The 18,957-nt window shown below is 52.2% G+C and overlaps 1 protein-coding gene across 2 annotated transcripts in view; it reads left to right on the forward strand.

The window, feature by feature from the left end:
* The window catches only part of MACF1 (microtubule actin crosslinking factor 1), a gene marked incomplete at its 5' end in the record, with an annotated part of 251,969 nt that overhangs the window by 77,027 nt on the left and 155,985 nt on the right, over positions 1-18,957 (forward strand). For both annotated transcript variants that reach the window (XM_084652581.1, XM_084652582.1), the window contains 3 exons: positions 9,148-9,209; positions 12,390-12,479; positions 18,323-18,400. In XM_084652581.1, the coding sequence (XP_084508707.1) occupies positions 9,148-9,209; positions 12,390-12,479; positions 18,323-18,400 (230 nt within the window). The remainder of the gene's footprint in view (positions 1-9,147; positions 9,210-12,389; positions 12,480-18,322; positions 18,401-18,957) is intronic.

Raw genomic sequence — 18,957 nt, forward strand, 5'->3', positions numbered from 1 at the left:
TCTCACGTCATAGTTTGCGAGACTGGTGCAATTAACCAAGAACTGAAAAACAAGTTGGAAAAACAAACCAACAGCCTGTGTGCCAGGTTAGTGCAGACTCTGGGCCTTGCTGCATTCAGGGTGCTGCTCTCAGGCGCGGTGGGACAGTAAGCTGGACCTATTGGGCTTTCAGATGCAAAGCTGATATACTGGAAAGTCACCTCCCAGGTACGTGGAGTCAGTGTGACCTGCACTGTGAGCTACCCCCTCTGTCTTCCTGTTATGGCCTGGAGCTATGCGGTTCTGTGAAATGCCTCTTGCATGTTTCCAGGAGCCTTGGAGTGGAGAGTAACTTTCTTTTTCCTGGTTGTGTGGAAGAACAGCATCAGCCTGACAAGTCAGGGGGCTTTGTCTACAGCATGTGGGCACTGAATTTTCATATTGATTGAAGCCCCCTTCTGCAAGGGGTTCTAGTCTGCGTCTGCCTGGGTCAGAGAAGACACTGGGGACTGTGACTTCTTCACACAGGATGTTGCCTGATGAGGACTAGCCTAATGCATGGCTCAGCAGGATATTAGGCAATGTCTGTGCTGATTCTGAATGATCAGTGGCAAGTTTAACTGCCCCAGCGGTGGCTGTTTGGGGTTTTGCAGGCGCAGGTCTGTTGTGCCCAGTGGCTGTGTAAAGTTGTTCTACAAGGCAGTCCCCTTTGCTTCTGGATCTTGGTGCTTCCCCTGCCATTCCAAGCTGGGAGCGGCTGGAAGAGTGACGGCCTCTGGGCTCTCCTGTTGATGAGGGGAGAACTCCTCTCCAAGGGGTGAGGAGAACCCTGAAAGAGATCCTGAAAGGGAACTGTGTCTTAAAGCAGGCGGTAGGAAATGGTGGGAGGAGCCCCAGCGGAGACCTGAAGAGACATTTGCTTGGGACAGACCCAGCCAGCACGCGCAAGACTGACTTGAAGATACTTTTCCTGTTTCGGTTGTGGAGGATGCCAGTGCAAAAGCCCCGGGGCGCACTGAGGACCTAGCTCTGCTGGCGCTGAGAGCAAGCAGTGGAGATGTGGCACATCTACAGAGGGGAGAGGGAGCTGAACGCACACCTGGTATGCCGGATGTGCTGCATCGGTTAGTATCTTGAGTCTACTTCTTTAGCGCCTGGAGGGCTGGAGAGAATCTGAAATGCATTGCTCTCCTCTGACTCACAGGGAGGAATCTGCTACAACGCAGGCGTCTTCTCATGCTTTAACCAGCCTGGGTTATCGTCAAGGTCTTGATAGCATGTAGAGCAGGGCAGGCAGGAAGAGACGTGGGCCTGAGGGCTGGGCTTTGGGAGAAGGGTGGTATTTCAAGCAGGGGGGAGAGTATGACGACTCAGTTTTATATCTCAATAGTTGGACTCCAGTGCCCGTTAGCTGCCCTCTTCTGGGTCCGTATGCTTCGCTACACTGCTTGCTGCTTTACCAGGAAGCCATGCTTAAGCAATAATCTCACATGGCAAGGGCAGGGCTGTATTTTTAACAGGCTGTTGGCTGTTTTCAGCTCCTGATTTCCTGGCTGTGCTACAAGGGGGAGGAATAGTTCAGAGGGATAAAAAACCTGGAGGACTCCATCTCGGACCCGGCTGCAGTGACATTGCAGTGCCGTTGAATTTTCTCACAGCAGCCCCCAGAAAAAATACATCATAAAGAAGGCAGGAGGTATTCCATAGGAGATGGAATGATACTGACCAGGTTTAAAAGGAATGGGGATGTCCTGGGAGTATATAGATAGTCTCTGGCACAAGAGCAGACTGTGCAGCTGGTTGGAGTGTGGGAAGGGAAAGGAGATTAAAAGATGAAGATGGTGCTTACAGACCTTCCAGCCTTTTTTTTTTTTTTTTTTTTGGAGGGGTGGGATGGGATGAGGTTTCTCAGGCTTGTGGGGCTGCCTCCAAAATCTCAGGGCCTTGGATCTGTGGCTGTGTCAAGTGCTGTGACCACGGAAGAGACTAAATAGTATAGAGTGCTATAGGGTACTGTCCGGTCAAGATGCAAATCAGGCCGGTCACAAATTGTCTACTATCGTCTGGAGGAGTTTAAAGGGAGGGAGATGCTTGCTTGCTTTTTCTTTCTGTCTTGAAGAAATAGTTTGCTCCTCTTCTTAAACTGGTGTTTGGTCTCTTCCTTGCGTTGAGAACTGGCTTCCTGCGTATCAGTCAGATCTCTCCCCAGAGAGCTACAGTAACTGACTGCCCCTCCTTCACTGACTCAGTAACAGCTTATGCCCAAATGAATTTGTTTGTCTCTAAGGTGCCACAAGGACTCCTCCTTTTTGCTGATACAGACTCTGCTGCCACTCTGAAATCTGTCACATTGGAATCTGTGGATGCTCAGAAATCAATACAGGGACCCATTAAGGAAGGGGCCACTTACTGCTGGATGAAACCAGTGCAGGGAACTGGCCTGGAGCAGTTACTGAGAGTAGTGAGGATGAATACAAGTCAAAGTGAACTGTAGAGGTCTACGAGCCTTCTTCCCTCCCCCCATCCCCCATTGCCAGCAGGGAGGCCAAGGGTCATGTGCACCATGGGGTCACTGAATGTGAACACTGGGAGGGGGGTGATGTTGGGCTGAAACTTGCACTGTTCACACACTTGTGCAGACCCACGTATATGCATGCACTCTGTCACGGGTGCACTGTCCATTTTGCTGTTTACAGAGGATATAAACTCAGTGTGCGTTGTTATGTGGGTAGATTGGTTCAGACTGGGTGTTTGACAGTAGTCTGAGCTCAGCTGGATCAGAAAGTGATGACAATAGTCTCCCACTCCCAATTCAGTGGTAGGACGGGCAACGTGGATCTTCTGAGAACGGGCCTTTCACCAGATTTATTCTATGGAATTAGGGTTGCCAGTTGTGGTTGGATGTATTCCTGGAGGTTTAATCACATGACATAATCTTTAATTCCTGGAGATTCCAGGACGATCCTGGAGGGTTGGCAACCGTAGGTTTAAGATAACAAATAATCAGGACCTTAAAAACCTGGGGTTATTTGTGCTCATGGTCCTCTGGCACTTTTCGTAAGAGTAGGGATTTTCTTTTGTATTGCCCCAAATTTAAATTCCTTCCCCCCCCCCCCACAGCAATATACCATGTGCCTTTCAGCTGCCGCTGTATGTGTGGAGTTTGTGTAGCACCTTCAGGGGGAGAGGTGCCTCAGACATGTAAAGGTCACTAGTGCAGTGCAATGCCACTCGGCCCATCTTATCACTAGTGAGCAGCTTCGGTGGGATTTGGGCTGGCCAGCAGATAAATGTGCCTCAGCAACTCAGTGATTCATCTCTGTCATTAGGTTAGATTGTCCAATGCCCATCCCAATGGGACGGCAACCAGGACTGGGGCCTCCAGGTGCTGTTGTAACAGAAATATGAATAGTGCCTAAGGAAAGTGGTGGAAGTCCTATCTCTTGGGAATTTAAAAACAAGACAGGACCAAGTCTTGGGAAATATACTAGAGGGAGCAATCGTGAAATGTCCAGGGAGTGTGGGTGTGGGGGATGGATGGATGTTTCTGTCTGCAGAGAGTCCAGAAAAGTTGAGAGTGCTGGAGATGTTCAGGACACATTTGAGACTCTCACGTATCATGGTGATGAGCACAGTGTAAATACCTGCAAAGAGAAGGGTGCTGGAAAACAACACCCATCCCATTTATAGAGGATGCTCTTGAGCAGAAGGCAGAGTGGAGTTTGGTCTTTGTAGCTGGGATGCTTCAAGGTGTACAGGGAGGTTTTCAGGAGTTTTTGGAAGAGGACTTGGGGAATGCTTGGAGGACCTTAACTGGGAGGATCTTGTAAGCATTAGGGGCATTGGGAAAGAAGGGCTGGGGTGAAGGAGACGAAGGGAGCATTTGCAAAGAGGTGTAGGTGAAGTTGAAAACGGAGGTGCAGGCAGGGGTGGATTTGTGCACAGCTGTGAAAGTGAATAGCTTGTAGCTGATGCTGGAACGCTGTGGAAGCCAGAGAAGGGATTGGGGTTTGGACGAGACCTGGTCAGGGCCATGGGAGAGGGTAATCTTTGTTTATATTATTCCATGATCAGGCTTAGTTCTGATTGCCTGAAGCATTTATAACCCTTATCAGTAGATAACATTCAACCACTCAGGAATCTAATTGTCTGCCAAAGATTTGCTTGGTGCAATGCCAAGCATTGTAGGAGAGGCAGTGTGGCCTAGTGGAAAGAGCACTGGCCTGGGGAACCTGAAAGACCTCAGTTCTGTTCCTAGCTCTGCCACTGGCCTGCTGGGTGACCTTGGGCAAATCACTTCACTTCTCTGTGCCCCAGTTTCCCCATTTGTAGAATGGGGCTAATACTACTGACCTTTGTTAAAGCTCTTTGAGCTCTACGGATGAAAAATGCTACGAATCATTATTGCTGCTTGTTCGTGGTGTTTCAGTAAAGCCGAACACAGGGAAGCCACCACTTACGAATGTTGCATGCTGCAGAGACTGTGAAGTAAGCACCCTCTAGGTGCTGCCTGCCCTGGTCCAGTACGGAGGCGCCAGTTTTCTCTCCAGATTAAACTGGTAAAACCAGAAAATCCCATTTGAGGCAGGAGCTGGCAGAGCTGCTGAGGGGATTTACCCTGATCCCTTTCTTCTCTACAGGTGTGATAAAGAGAGGGGAAGGGAGGAGAGTGTTTTGTCTAGAGCTGTAGTTCTCAACCAGGGGTCCAGGGCCCCCTGGGGAGCCACGAGCAGGTTTTAGGGGGGCCGCCAAGCAGGCCAACATTAAATTTACTGGGGCCCAGGGCAGAAAGCCAAAGCCCCGCCATGCAGAGCTGAATCCCTGGGCCCCGCCGCCCAAGGCTGAAGCCAAAGCCTGAGCAATTTAGCTTGGCGGGGCCCCCTGTGGTGTAGCGCCCTGGGTCAGTTGCCCTGCTTGCTACCACCTAATGCTGGCCCTGGCTTTTATATGCAGAAAAACAGTCGTGGCACAGGTGGGCTGTGGAGTTTTTATAGCATGTTGCGGGGGGCGGGGAGGGCTCAGAAAGAAATATATACCTGGTAGATCTCGTTTTCTCGTCAGTGTAATTGCCAGATACTGCTCACAAGAGTTTTCCAAATAACGTCCAATGTCTGTTTATTCTTCTCCTACCTGAAGTAGTAAAGGGTGGGTCCTGCTGGCCAGTTCTTACCCTTGTGCTTTTGCCGGCGTCTATCTCCTTGATTGTTCTCCCCTTCGTTTAATGTATCTTTTAACTGAGAACTGGCAGAACAAACCCTGCCAGACGTCTCCCTCCCATGTTTCCATTTGAAGTTTGATCTAGCCCCAATTTCCTCCGTGGGAAGAGCATTTAGTTCCCCTGTTGAGCACCTGGGCCTCAAAACCAGGAAACCTGTCAGAGGTTTCTTTACAGAAGTCTTTAAGGTCTCAGATCTCATTAGTGCTGTGGCCCTTTTGGTGGGACGGACCCGTCGGATGTCCAGCTACAAGGAACTGCATTGAGAAGTGAACCGTTGGGTGTGTGTGGGGATGAGCCAGTTGCTCCTGCTAAACTGTTGGGACATTAAAGCTCTCAGGGACCTAGCCAGGGTGTCCCCGGCTGAGCTCAGCGACTGAAATAAGCATTCAATCTTTAAAAGCCAATGAACCAAAAATACAATGAAAGAATAAGCTGCTAATTGCATATATTGGCAGACCCAAGCAGGGCCTTTGAACAGATCTCTGTGTCTTTTGAACATAGGTTCAGATCCTAAAGCCAGAAGGGACCATACACAGTGATTATGTAGTCTGATCTCCTGCATAACACAAGCCCATGAAAACTCACCCTCTCTGGAGAGTTGGGGAGAGGCTGTACCTCTACTGGCAAGGGGGTCCAGGGACTCAGTATTGGAAGAAGCCTCTCTTCCCTTTCCTAATGAACCCCAGTATCCCCTCACTAATGTGTGGGGTGAGGGCTGGGGATGCCTCGTGGGTGCAGCATGTTACACGAACGACAATGAGATTTCTGGGTCTGGTAGTCTCACAGTCTCCTACTGGTTTCTCTGTGCTATGCTGGTATGTCATTCCACAGGCCTGGGCCATGACAGGTTCTCCTCTTCCTCTGGTGCAGCCTGTGTGTTTCTCCATTGCCATGTGGCTGTAGCTAGTGACAATCTGTTGGATTATTAAGGGAGAGTCTTATTCCTATAGCTTCTCATCCTCTTCTACTGTCATGTTTGCTTAGGGAACCTCAGTGTAAGTGACCGAGCAGGTACTGTAGATGGGTTCCTTAAAGGAATTTCCCAGTTAGGGGCTAGAAATTCTTTATAGGCCCTTTCGGAAGAGCCTTATACCCGCACTGTGCTGGTAAGAGGCCCTGTCTCTGGGGAAGGAGAAGTACTTAGTGGTTATTCCCATTGTAGCAACTTGGACATCACCTGTTCAAATCAAACTTGTTTTTGCCCGTCTGAAACTTTTAAAATGACCTGGACATTTAATTTCACCAGGGTGAGTGTTTTAGGAGCATTTTTCTCCGTGTGGCTGTTCAGTTGTAAGCAGAGCTGGGAGGAGGAGAGAACTGACGTTGACATGTGGGATAGAGGGAACGTGACTTTGTCGATCATTTCGTGTGCCTCTGTAGGCACACTTACGCTTCCGTGCTGCGCTGTCCATGGCTAACCCGGGACGAAGTAGCCTCCGTTCTGATGTGGGGTAGATGTGCTCCCAAGGCCTCCGATTTCCGGCCGCAGTGGTGCAAGGAGATTTTAATTCTTACCGGTACACATAGGTGACGCACGGGAGGGACACAAAGGGGGGCACCAGCTAAAGGGGGGCAAGTGACCTCCCCAGGTGACCCTTCCATGTGACTTCTCCCTGCCCCCAGCCTGAGGCCCCCGCGCTCTCCCCATCCCACATTACCGGGGGTGTGTGTGTGTGCGTGTGTGTTCTGTCCTGCTGCGCTGGACATGGATTTCTGAACCCCAGGGCTCCCCCAGGAACCGCAGCGGCAAAAGGAGCAGAATGTGGTGCCGCCAGGTGGCCCCACGCCAGCAGCTCCTCCGGCGCGGCTGTTCTGCCCCCAGCCCTGCCCCCAGCCCTTCCACGTAGTGGCGTCTCCTGTCTGGGGTCTGTACAGCCCTGCCAGAGGACAGAGCTGGGGGCTGGGCTGGGGACGGTACAGCCGCGCCAGAGGACAGGGCTGGGCTGGGCGGCGGTACCGGTACAGCCCCACCAGAGGACAGGGCTGGGGGCTGGGTGGCGGTACCGGTACAGCCCCACCAGAGGACAGGGCTGGGGGCTGGGTGGCGGTACCGGTACAGCCCCACCAGAGGACAGGGCTGGGTGGCGGTACCGGTACAGCCCCACCAGAGGACAGGGCTGGGTGGCGGTACCGGTACAGCCCCACCAGAGGACAGGGCTGGGTGGCGGTACCGGTACAGCCCCGCCAGAGGACAGGGCTGGGTGGCGGTACCGGTACAGCCCCGCCAGAGGACAGGGCTGGGGGCTGGGTGACGGTACCGGTACAGCCGCGCCAGAGGACAGGGCTGGGGGCTGGGCTGGGGGTGGTACCGGTACAGTCGCGCCAGAGGACAGGGCTGGGGGCTGGGCTGGGGGTGGTACCGGTACAGCCGCACCAGAGGACAGGGCTGGGGGCTGGGTGATGGTACCGGTACAGCCGCGCCAGAGGACAGGGCTGGGGGCTGGGCTGGGGGTGGTACAGCCGCGCTAGAGGACGGGGCTGGGTGACGGTACCGGTACAGCCGCGCCAGAGGACAGGGCTGGGGGCTGGGTGACGGTACCGGTACAGCCGCGCCAGAGGACAGGGCTGGGGGCTGGGCTGGGGGTGGTACCGGTACAGTCGCGCCAGAGGACAGGGCTGGGGGCTGGGCTGGGGGTGGTACCGGTACAGCCGCGCCAGAGGACAGGGCTGGGGGCTGGGCTGGGGGTGGTACCGGTACAGCCGCGCCAGAGGACAGGGCTGGGGGCTGGGCTGGGGGTGATACAGCCGCGCTAGAGGACGGGGCTGGGTGACGGTACCGGTACAGCCGCGCCAGAGGACAGGGCTGGGGGCTGGGTGACGGTACCGGTACAGCCGCGCCAGAGGACAGGGCTGGGGGCTGGGCTGGGGGTGGTACCGGTACAGCCGCGCCAGAGGACAGGGCTGGGCTGGGGGTGGTACCGGTACAGCCGCGCCAGAGGACAGGGCTGGGGGCTGGGCTGGGGGTGGTACAGCCGCGCTAGAGGACGGGGCTGGGTGACGGTACCGGTACAGCCGCGCCAGAGGACAGGGCTGGGGGCTGGGTGATGGTACCGGTACAGCCGCGCCAGAGGACAGGGCTGGGGGCTGGGCTGGGGGTGGTACCGGTACAGCCGCGCCAGAGGACAGGGCTGGGCTGGGGGTGGTACCGGTACAGCCGCGCCAGAGAACAGGGCTGGGGGCTGGGCTGGGAGTGGTACTGGTACAGCCGCGCCAGAGGACAGGGCTGGGGGCTGGGCTGGGGGTGGTACTGGTACAGCCGCGCCAGAGGACAGGGCTGGGGGCTGGGCTGGGGGTGGTACCGGTACAGCCGCGCCAGAGGACAGGGCTGGGCTGGGGGTGGTACCGGTACAGCCGCGCCAGAGGACAGGGCTGGGGGCTGGGCTGGGAGTGGTACTGGTACAGCCGCGCCAGAGGACAGGGCTGGGGGCTGGGCTGGGGGTGGTACTGGTACAGCCGCGCCAGAGGACAGGGCTGGGGGCTGGGCTGGGGGTGGTACCGGTACAGCCGCACCAGAGGACAGGGCTGGGGGCTGGGCTGGGGGTGGTACAGCCGCGCTAGAGGACGGTGCTGGGTGACGGTACCGGTACAGCTGTGCGAGAGGAGGAACGTAAGGCGCTGGCTTCTGGGAGCGGCGGCCTTACGTTCTGCTCCTTTCGCCGCTGTGGTTCCCTGGAGAGCCCTGCAGGTCTGACCATGTGTCTTTCCAGTACGGCGTACCGGTAATAAATACTTTAATGGTACGGCGTACCTGACTGTACCTGCTTACTTGCACCCCTGTCCTGCGCGTTCCTGGAGTAGTCCCAGCAGAACATGGAAGGAGGCTGTTAGCAGGGTGTGGTGGGATCCAAAGGTGGGAGAGTTGGGCTGAATGGGGAAGGGGTGTGTGGCCCGTTGGTGAGATTTCACCTGAGCAATGCTAACTGAGACCCATCTGTGTGTTCTCTTAACAGATGAACGGGACCGAGTCCAGAAGAAAACTTTCACCAAGTGGGTCAATAAGCACCTGATGAAGGTGAGAGTCATGCCTTACTTCGCACAGTTTCCTAACTTGCTCCGGTCTGGCCTTGCCTGTTCTGGACCGGCACTAGCTGGCATTGCTTTGGCCTTGGAGAAGAGTTCTGAAGGGGTTTAGAGGCACTGGAATGTTCGCTTGATCTGACCCCCCGGGGCAGAACTGGATGTTACGGCGACCTCTTGGGACTGTCCTAAAGCATTCGGCAAACGTTCCCCTACCATGTCATTAACCTCTGAATCGAAAAATCGTTTGCTCCAGCAAAGAGCATGTAAAAATCTTGGCAATGACGCCCCGAAAGAGAACTGTACCCCACGTCTCCCTGAAATCCTTTGGTGAGGGGGTGTTTTGGGAGTTACCATGCAAGGTGGGATGAGAGGAACTGTTCCCCCTTCCCCTCCCAAGCTCGCTTGTTCCCCTTTATTCATAGAGCTGTATTGGTTGTTCCACTTACACCCTGCCCTTCTCCCTCTCAGGGGAGGGGCCGCTCCTTCCCAGAGCATAGACACCGGCTCTTCTGTGTTTGGGCCCGGAGCCCTCCTGAGCACCTTGCTTGACGTCCGTCTTGCTTGAACGAGACGGTCTTTGGTGGCTGCTGCCCAGTGCAAGCTGGTGCTGCCAGTCAGATCCTTCTGTGATGGCAAAACGCTGTGAAAGAGGGAAACCAGCGGAATACATCGTGTCATTGTTAATGCTGGGAGGCCGGGCAGATCTCTGCTTTTATCCAGAGCAGAGTCTCTTTCTCTGTCTCTGTTTCTTAGCAGAAAAGTGACAGAAAGCTGCCTTTGGGACAAAGTCTCTACCCATCAGATCTCTTTCCACCATTCCCCTCTCTTTCCCTCCTCAGTATCTGTCTCTCCTTTCCTGCCTTACACCATTGTTCTGCTTTCTAGAGGCAGCTGGGCTCTTGGTTGAGTTTGCTGTGGCAGGGGTACTATTAGAATTCTGTAGACCCCCATCAGATGCCAATGAGGGGTGACACAGGAGGAGCTGGGGAGCCTGAGATCCCACAACACAGTGAAGGATTTCAGAGGCAGGGACGCTGTCACCCCTCCATGAAAGTTGAGGATCTAAGTTGATGTGCTCAACTCCTGGATCTTTTCAGTCCTTGGGGCCGTACTGCTGTTTCTCAGACCCCGCTGCTTGTTGCACCAGCAAAAGCGGAGGCTGGTTTCTAAGTGGTGGTTTGGTAACCAGGGAGTTGCAGTGGGCTGTGTGTGTAAATGAGTGAAGTGGGAAGGGGCTCAGGGGTTCTGTATCCGGGCAGGCTGCCTGACTGGTTAGCGATGGCTTTGTAAACTTACTGGGGTCCTGCCTGTTGGAAGGTGTCCGGTACCAATCTGAACAGAGCGGTGACTAGTCTCCGTCTTTTAAAAGAAAGACGTTTGTCGCCAAAAAGAGTGAAGAGCCTGTTTCCTTAGTTCTGTCCGTTTTCCAGCTGCGCACCTCTGCAGCAGTGCACAGGGCACGGGGCTTGCGGCTGAGATCAGAGCTATTAGCAGGCCAAGTCAGTAACTCCAGCTGTTTGTACTAAACATTGTTGTGTCCGATTTTATTCTGAGCCAGCCACATGATTGATGATTTTTGTTTTTAACGTTCAAGAGGCTTGGAAGATCCTTTCTGGGGAGAATCCGGTACCTTTTCCCACCCACTGGTGCCAAGTCACTGGAGCCCCCTGATTTACCATTCACCATGGATGCAATAGTCACTCAGAACTCCAGGTTAAAGTTCCTGGAGCCCACACGCAAACCTTCAGTTGCTTTCTGGGATCTCTGCCTTCACTGTGCATCAAATTACCTGTTCAGAGACCGTGGCCTTCCAGAAGGCTCCTGGCAGCTCTGCCTGTTTGTCCATCACTGATGGGATACACACTTCTACACACTTACATTCATGTGAACTGGATCAGGACCAGGATCTAGATGGCTTAACACAGCCAGTTCTGCCATGAAAGATTGCTGGGTTTGAATCCAGGGGTGCCCATCTGTTATATTCTGTGCAGCGGGGCTGGTCTCTCACGTGTTGTCTGCAATGGGAGGTTTGTATCTTGAATAGCTAAGCAGGGTTAATGCAGTATTTTGAGGTGCCTCCCAGTCGTCTTGGTTAACTGCCAGGTATTTTTTAATTAATGTTTTCCATCAACTGAAAGTTTTTGGCTTGGACTTTAAAGGTGTTGCCATTGTACTTTTCAGCCTGCTGTGGACTGCGGTGAGGCCAGGGAAACTGCAGGTCTGTGCACTAATCTTTAAGCTGCACGCCTCCCCCCCCCCCGCCAAAAAAATAACTTTATGGGTAAAGAAGGCAGCGTGGGAGTCAAGTCTCTACTGACATGTAGCCAATGCCTTATACATTAATTAGAGAGAGACAATCACCCTATTCACACATCCCCTCCCGCGGCAAAGAAAGGGAAAAACACCTGACTGCCCTTAACAGAAGGCAAACGCCATGTGACATTCCTGGAGGATAATATAAGCTGGTGTGGTAATGTTTTAAAAAATTGTGTGAGAGAATCACTGCATTATTTATTATTGCTATTAGAATGACAGTAGCACATGGGGACTCAACTGAGATTTGGGCTCCCCTTGTGCTAAGTGGTGGTGTAAATCCCTGCCTCAGAGTTTACATTGTAAACAGATAAGACAAAGGGAGGGGGAAGGGAAGGTTCATGAGCCCCGTTTTATAGATGGGAAACTGAAGCAGCAAGAGACTAAGTAACTAGCCCAAAGTCGTGAAGAAAATAAGTGGCAGGGCTGGGAGTTGAACCCAGAGTCTCAGTCCGTGTGTGGCAAAGGTAAAGATTTGGTCTGACCGGGTTGCCAGTGAGTTTTGTGAAGAGTGGCTTATCTTGGAAGAAACAGGAAAAATTGGCTCCTTTTGCTGTCTTTTTAACAGGATACTCCTGCTGTTGATGTGAAAGCTGCCATTACACAAGGCCCAATCCTGTACACAGCTGCCATTTGCTCTCATCCCCTTGCTTTATAGCAAAGTGGCTGCATGGGAACCTTTTAGAATTGCATGGAGTAATGCTGGCTTTATAGTGATCTGTTCTGTGCCTGAAATCGGTAACTGCCTCTGCTGGGGTCCTTTGGCAATTGGAGCCCGATTCCCATAGAGAGAATATTGGAATAACCATTTTAAATGAATGAAATCCCTGAAAATGCACCCTCCTTCTCTGCCCCGCAGGTGCGCAAGCACATCAATGACCTGTATGAAGACCTGCGAGATGGGCATAACCTGATCTCTCTGCTGGAGGTTCTGTCAGGAGTGAAACTGGTGAGTTTCCAAGTTTGCTTAGCCACCCTGCTGTGGCTTTCACCACCAGAGACTGGATCCATGTACTGCCTTCTCCTCCTCGCTGCCTTCTGCTGTGCTAGGCTGACCAGCGTTCCTTGTCACATCAAGGCCTTTGTTGGTTTTGTGTTAAATTTATTTTTTTACATCTTCATCATGCTGGTTTCCTGGATAACACCTAACTATGTGATTAGGTTAAAGGTGCCTAGGATACAGGTGTATTCACTCTCTTTGTGAGGCTCATATGCGTTTGGGACTATCTACTCAATATGCTGGGTGAAGACAAAAGGGCAGGTTTAGTGTCACTTTCCCCTCTCCAAGAGGGGAGCTTAGCTTAGCTTCCCCTCCTCCAGCGCTGCCTGCTGATTTTCACAATAGACCACTCTAAATATTTGTTTGTCTCTTTTACAGGCATTGGTTAACATTTTCAAAAGGGCCTAAATGGCTTAGGAACCTGAGTCCCATTTTCAGAAATGACCTAGGTGCTTAACAGCCTAAATCTCACTGAGTTTCTGTGAGGCTTAGGTGCCTACGCCGCGTAGGTGTTTTTGAAAACTTTACTCGTCGTGTCCAAATCATTCCTGGCATTAAGGCCATTGACTTCAGTGGTGCACGAGCAGGGATGAATATGAGCCTTTCTGTCTGTGGATACATCGACACAGCGGGAAAAAAAAGAAAAACCCAGACCTGCAGTGGTGAGTCTCTGAGCCCAGGTCAAGTGACTGGAGCTCACTGGGCTTGTGCTGTAGGGCTAGAGACAGCAGTGTAGGCTGGGGCTGGTGCCTGGGCTCTGAAATCTAGCGAGGAGGTAGGGTCTCGGGGCTCATGCTCCAGCTCTCGAGGGAGTGTCTGTTCTGCTACTTTAAGCCCTGTAGCAAGAGCCCGAGTCAGTTGACCTGGGCGTGGAGATTCACTTGTTGTTTTTGCTGTGTCGACCTGCCCTATAAGTTGAAGAGGAGAACTGAGACAATCTGACCAGCTTCTCCAACCTCCTTGGGACTCCCAAACATATTCGGAAACGGTGCTTAAATAGAAAAGGAGGACTTGTGGCACCTTAGAGACTAACCAATTTATTTGAGCATAAGCTTTCGTGAGCTACAGCTCACTTCATCGGATGCTTATTATGCTCACGAAAGCTTATGCTCAAATAAATTGGTTAGTCTCTAAGGTGCCACAAGTCCTCCTTTTCTTTTTGCGAATACAGACTAACACGGCTGCTACTCTGAAACCGGTGCTTAAATACTGCTGCACTGCATCTCTGTGTATTTAAATAACGAAAGATGATGGTGGTTCAAGCTGAAACTGTTTTTAACACGGTTTGTCCAGCTAGTGTGGATGGGGCAAAACTGATTTACGTGGTTATTCTGTGCCTTGACAGAACACATTTTTGGAGCAATTGACTCGGGATCTCGCTAAAAATAGCAGAATAGACATTCCCACTGGGGCTGGAGCCTGAGCTCTGACACCCTACCTCCTCGCCGGGTTTCAAAGCCCTGGAGCCAGCCCTGGCCCAAACCTTTACACTGCTGTTTCTAGCCCTACAGCAGGAGCGCAGTGAGCTCAAGACACTTGACCTGGGCTCAGAGACTCGCTGCCGCGGGGTGTAGACACAGGAGAGGGCCATACTAGATGTTTTTTAGCTGGAATGGTGTTTAAAGACAGTCCCTTAATTCAGCAGATGAGATCTGTGTGAGCCATGCTTTTTCAGAGGCGTCCACATGACCATTCTAGCATGAAAGCTGGGTGCAGCTCCAGGCACGTCCAAAGATAGGTCTTTTCAGAATCTTACAAGAATTGCCTAAATGTTGAAAATCAGTGGGGCTAGGTGCATCAGTGCAGCTGCAGATAAACTTGCCTTGAGCCATTTAGCTGCCAGTTTGGATTTTCCTGCTTGTGTTCATTCTCAATTTAGACACCAGGTTTCTGGTGTCCATGCTTTTCCATCTATTTTCTTCAGTAGCATGTTAGGCTTTCCTGTCATGTGCTTTGCAACCACTCTACAAGCTGGATCTGTAGAGGTAGATAGTTCTGCAGGATGCAAACATCTTCCCTTGCATCTGGGGAGAGTAGAATCACTTGCCCCTTTTTTAGGCCAACAAGCCTAATTAGCTCTTGGAAGATACTTTTTTGGTGCAGTAGCGCAGCTCGGAGGGAATTATTTTAGTAACCCCTAAAATAGGATCTGTGAGATGATGTGTGAAGTTATTCAGCTGCCCTCCTGAAATGCCAAGCTACGCTTTGTGGGTGTTGGATTTAGATGCTTCACAGGCCTATCATGTCCCTCTCCACAACATTTTTGATTTTCGGATTGAGTTTTATCCTAGGGAAATCTCTCTGCTTAGGCACCCTATACTGAAAATCACATGGAGGTAGGCAGAAGTGGTTGGACTGTTATAGATACTGCGGTATCGTTTGCTGCAGCTAAGACAGGAAGAAATCTTAGACTATTCTGCCCTAAACGTTGATGGCGCTGTCTCATAGGCTTTAAGGCCAGAAGGGACCATTACACATGACCATCTGTATAAGCTGACCTTCTGTATAATACAGGCCATAAAATTTCATCCAGTTACTCCTCAGCTGAGCCCAGAAACGAGTATTTGACCTAAAACAAGTTGTCTCTGAGTTCCCAGCTCTTTCAAAATCTACTTTAGCTCTTGCCATTGTGTCTACCTCTCGTGTCTGAATCAAGCCCCGGTAGGGTCCCCAGGGGAGACGCAGGCAAGATCCAGGATAACCAGCTAGTCTTCATGTTCCTTTTCAGGGGAGGGAGGCTGGTGAGCAATGTGTTTCTTTTTCTTTTCCCATGTGCTGCATTTTTAGTTCCTTTCTGTTTTTCTGTGACTATCCCACTGGTGTTGTCTGTGCCACGTTTGTTAGCAAAAGGACCCTTCAGGCCAGAAGACCCTCCGCCTGGCAAAAGCGCCCTCCTGGCGTCGCACGAGCAGTGAAGAGCAGGAGGAGGAGGAGGATGGTGATGCAGTAGGTTGACTCCCTCCTGGGAGCAATGTAATACAGACTGACACTGGAGTGCCATCAGATAGTCCAGATGTAACCAAGCTTTGCATAGGGCACACAGGGTACGTCTAGACAGCAAAGAAAAACCCGTGGCTGGCCTGTACAGGCCAGCTGACTCGGGGCTGTTTCATTGCTGTGTAGGCTTCTGGGTTCGGGCTGGAGCTCAAGCTCTGTGACCCTCCAACGTCTCAGGGTCCTAGAGCCCGGGCTCCAGTTTGAGCCCTGATCTCTACACAGCAACGAAAGAGCCCCCAGCCCAAGCCCCACGAGCCTGAGCCGTGGTGTCTAGTTGCTGTGTAGACATACCATAGTGGCCTCTGGCCTTCCCCTCCCTCTGGTTCAGGTGGGTTAATGGAGAATTTGCCATAGCTCCTTTCCACTAGCAGCTGGTTCTTGATCCCGGATAATAAATTTCCCGGAAGCACGTTAGAATAGAGGAGTGATATGTGGGGTGTGTACCTGGGAAGTGGAGAGTGAGAAGCGAAAATGAAAAGGCAGCTAATCCCATATTCCTTCTGGACAGTGCTTTGTTAAAGTTAACTGGATTATCTGAGAGTGCATTACAGTGTTGGTGGTCTGCAGTGTGAGAATGCTGACCCACTTGCTGTGAGAGCATGAAATCAGTCTATTCACGGGGATGGGAAGGGCGCACGCTCCTAGATGAACCCCTGGCTCTCACGCATCCCCAGATAAAGCCGCTGGGGTCCTGCACGCTCTTGGATGGGACATGGTGTTCTCTCCACTCACACGGCGCAAACAACCTTTAGGATGAATCATCTGATGTTTGCTAACAGTTCTCACTGCATGGGGATGCTCTGCCTTGTGTACCACATCCATGTGTACTGGGTGCAGTGGCTTTGCTGTCAGACAGCAAGGATTAACCTTGCATGATAACAGATCTGTTTTTAAGCAACATATTCTCAGTGTTTCTGATGTGGAGCGGACCCAGCTCCCGGCAGGCCCAACCTTACCCAAGCCAAGGATTACCCAAAGGGGATTGCACCTCCCCCAAGTAAGAACGAGAGCATTCTGGCTGGTAGAAATGATCACATTTCTTACCAACCCTCTCGATCTGGGCTGTGTCTTCCTTCTCTACAGCTCTCTTCTCTGCTCCCCCTCCCGAGCCACTCTGGCAGCCGCAGTGGCGTGGCACAGGAAATGACTCGCCTGTTGCACCTCTCTGCCAGGGGCTGGAGCATAGGGAGACCTTCCTGTGGCTTTCGTCCTAAAACAAAGAATGAAACGTCCTTTGTCTTTGCTGACCCAGAGAGTCTCTTTGCTGCTCCTGATTCCTCAGACAATTCACTCCTCTCGTTTGTATTTAGAAGCCATTGCTTCTTTTGATTTTCCCAGCCCCAACTCCTTTCCTTTCTTATTGATTCATTGCAGAGCTGGGTTTGTGTGCTGGCTCTGAGCTTCTGCACCACGATCCGCCCTTCAGCAGAGCTCCTACCTCTTCCCCAAGCCCTTGTTCAGCACAGAGTTGCTATTTGTAAATGAATCGGATTAAATGTAGGTGTTGGAGCTGGGTGGGGCTGGTGACTGAACGTGACCGTTTGCTCCTGGTTGGATCACAGGCTCTCACTGGAGCAGCCGCCCCTCCTTGTCCATTAGAGAGAGATTCAGAGCAGTAGCCCAGCATGGATGCTGCTGTGTACATTGGTCAGTAGCCTGACTGTGATTGGTCAGCTCCCTTGGAGACAGAAAACACTGGGGTCCATGTAGCAGTGAAACAGACACAGCTGGTCCTGAGACTCTGCTTTCTCCTCCAGCGGAGCAGTCCCTGCCCTAATAGCCGATTAGCTATTGCAGGACACATCTACCATTTCAAGGGTTGGCAAATCACAAGGCTGCTGTTGCTCTCCCCTGGGCCGGCAGGACTCCCCCACCTGCAGGCAGGTTGGCAGCAAGGTGGTTCACTTTATCTCAAATTGTCCTCTCCCCTGTTCAAGCAGTTGTGCTGGTAGGTGAGTATAGGGTGTACACCCAAGCACACCCCTGTGGTGGAGCGGGCTGGCTGGACTGCAAGAGCCCTCAGTGGCTGTGGCTGTCTCCGGTTTAGCTCTGTGTGTGGGCAGCACTAGCTTGTTGCCTGCAAAGGCCGGGGAACAAAGTGTGATACTGAAACTAGGGGCAAATGTTGAGGTCACAAGTCGGTGTCTGTGGTCAGGACCATGGGTCGATGGATGGGCTGGGAGCAGGAGATAGTTATTGGAGGGTTTTCCTAGCTCCACGCCCCAGCGTAGGGGATTTGTGGGATAATAAAGACTCCTCTGCATAGAACAGGACAGTGTTAAGCAGCCAGAAGGGGGCAAGAGAACGCGGCAGTGTATTAGCAGGAAAGACAGACTCATGCTGGTGGAGTATGTTCACCATATCCAGAAATCTTTATGATCTGCATCTTCCTCCTTTCGGCCCTTGCTTTGCTGTTACGGCGACGCACTCTGGGAGCGAATTGTTGTCTCCTGCTCACATCTGTCTGTGCCTTGGCTGTTAGGTTGGGGCTGAGAGAGGAGGAAATGGCCGTCCTAGGTGGCACATTGAATGCGGTAGGCCAAGCAAGTGTATTGAATGTCGTGGTCTTTGCTTAGACTTAGAGGGAACATAATTAGGCTGGTGGTTGGAATGAAGTGAGCTCCCCCAGTCCTCCGCGAGAGGGAGGGTCTCTCTGGGTTCCAGTACTTCCAGTAGGAGGCTTAGGAAGTACACCTGGGGGAAGGGGTGGAACTGGGTCTGTGCATGTGTAGCAAAGACGCCCTAGTTCTGCCTCCATGGGATGGCTGGACTGACGCACTGCCTCTGTTTTGCAGCCACGTGAGAAGGGCAGGATGCGTTTCCACAGGTTACAGAATGTGCAGATTGCTCTGGACTTCCTGAAGCAGCGACAGGTAAGAGCCAGTCTGATGCTCACAGGTCACATTCCAGTTTTGAACGTATTCGGAGTGTTCTCACTGCACACCTGCGGGGTGTGCTCTGGTTCCTGCTGCAGCTTGTGCCATGGGCATCCAGTGGGGCGTAACGAAGCACTATCCGTTTATTTCTGCTGGGCCCATCCCTAGGGCATCTAGGTGCCCGTCAATGTCAGTACTGCAGAGAGTACCTTCCCTTGTGGGCGCTGAGAGCCCTCAGTGCTATCCACGCCTCCTGGGGGGAGGGGGTGGTGGTGGTCAGAATAGGGTGACCAGATGTCCCAATTTTTTGGGTCTTTGCCCCGCGTCTTGACCGATGCATGGTCGGGACGCCATTTGTCCCAAAATTCTGGCTTTGGCCACTCCGGCGTCTGTTTTTTGTTTTGCTTTGGCAACTCTGGCCGCTGTTGTTGTTGTTTCCCCCCATGTGTCCCGATATTTTCTCTGTTAAATCTGGTCACCCTAGGTCAGAATGAGGAGTTAGGACTCTTTCTTTCCAGGAAGCCGTTGCAAGTGTCTCAGATGGATACAGCCCC

Source organism: Lepidochelys olivacea, assembly GCF_965140295.1.
Source record: "Lepidochelys olivacea isolate rLepOli2 genome assembly, chromosome: 19".
Taxonomy (NCBI): domain Eukaryota; kingdom Metazoa; phylum Chordata; order Testudines; family Cheloniidae; genus Lepidochelys; species Lepidochelys olivacea.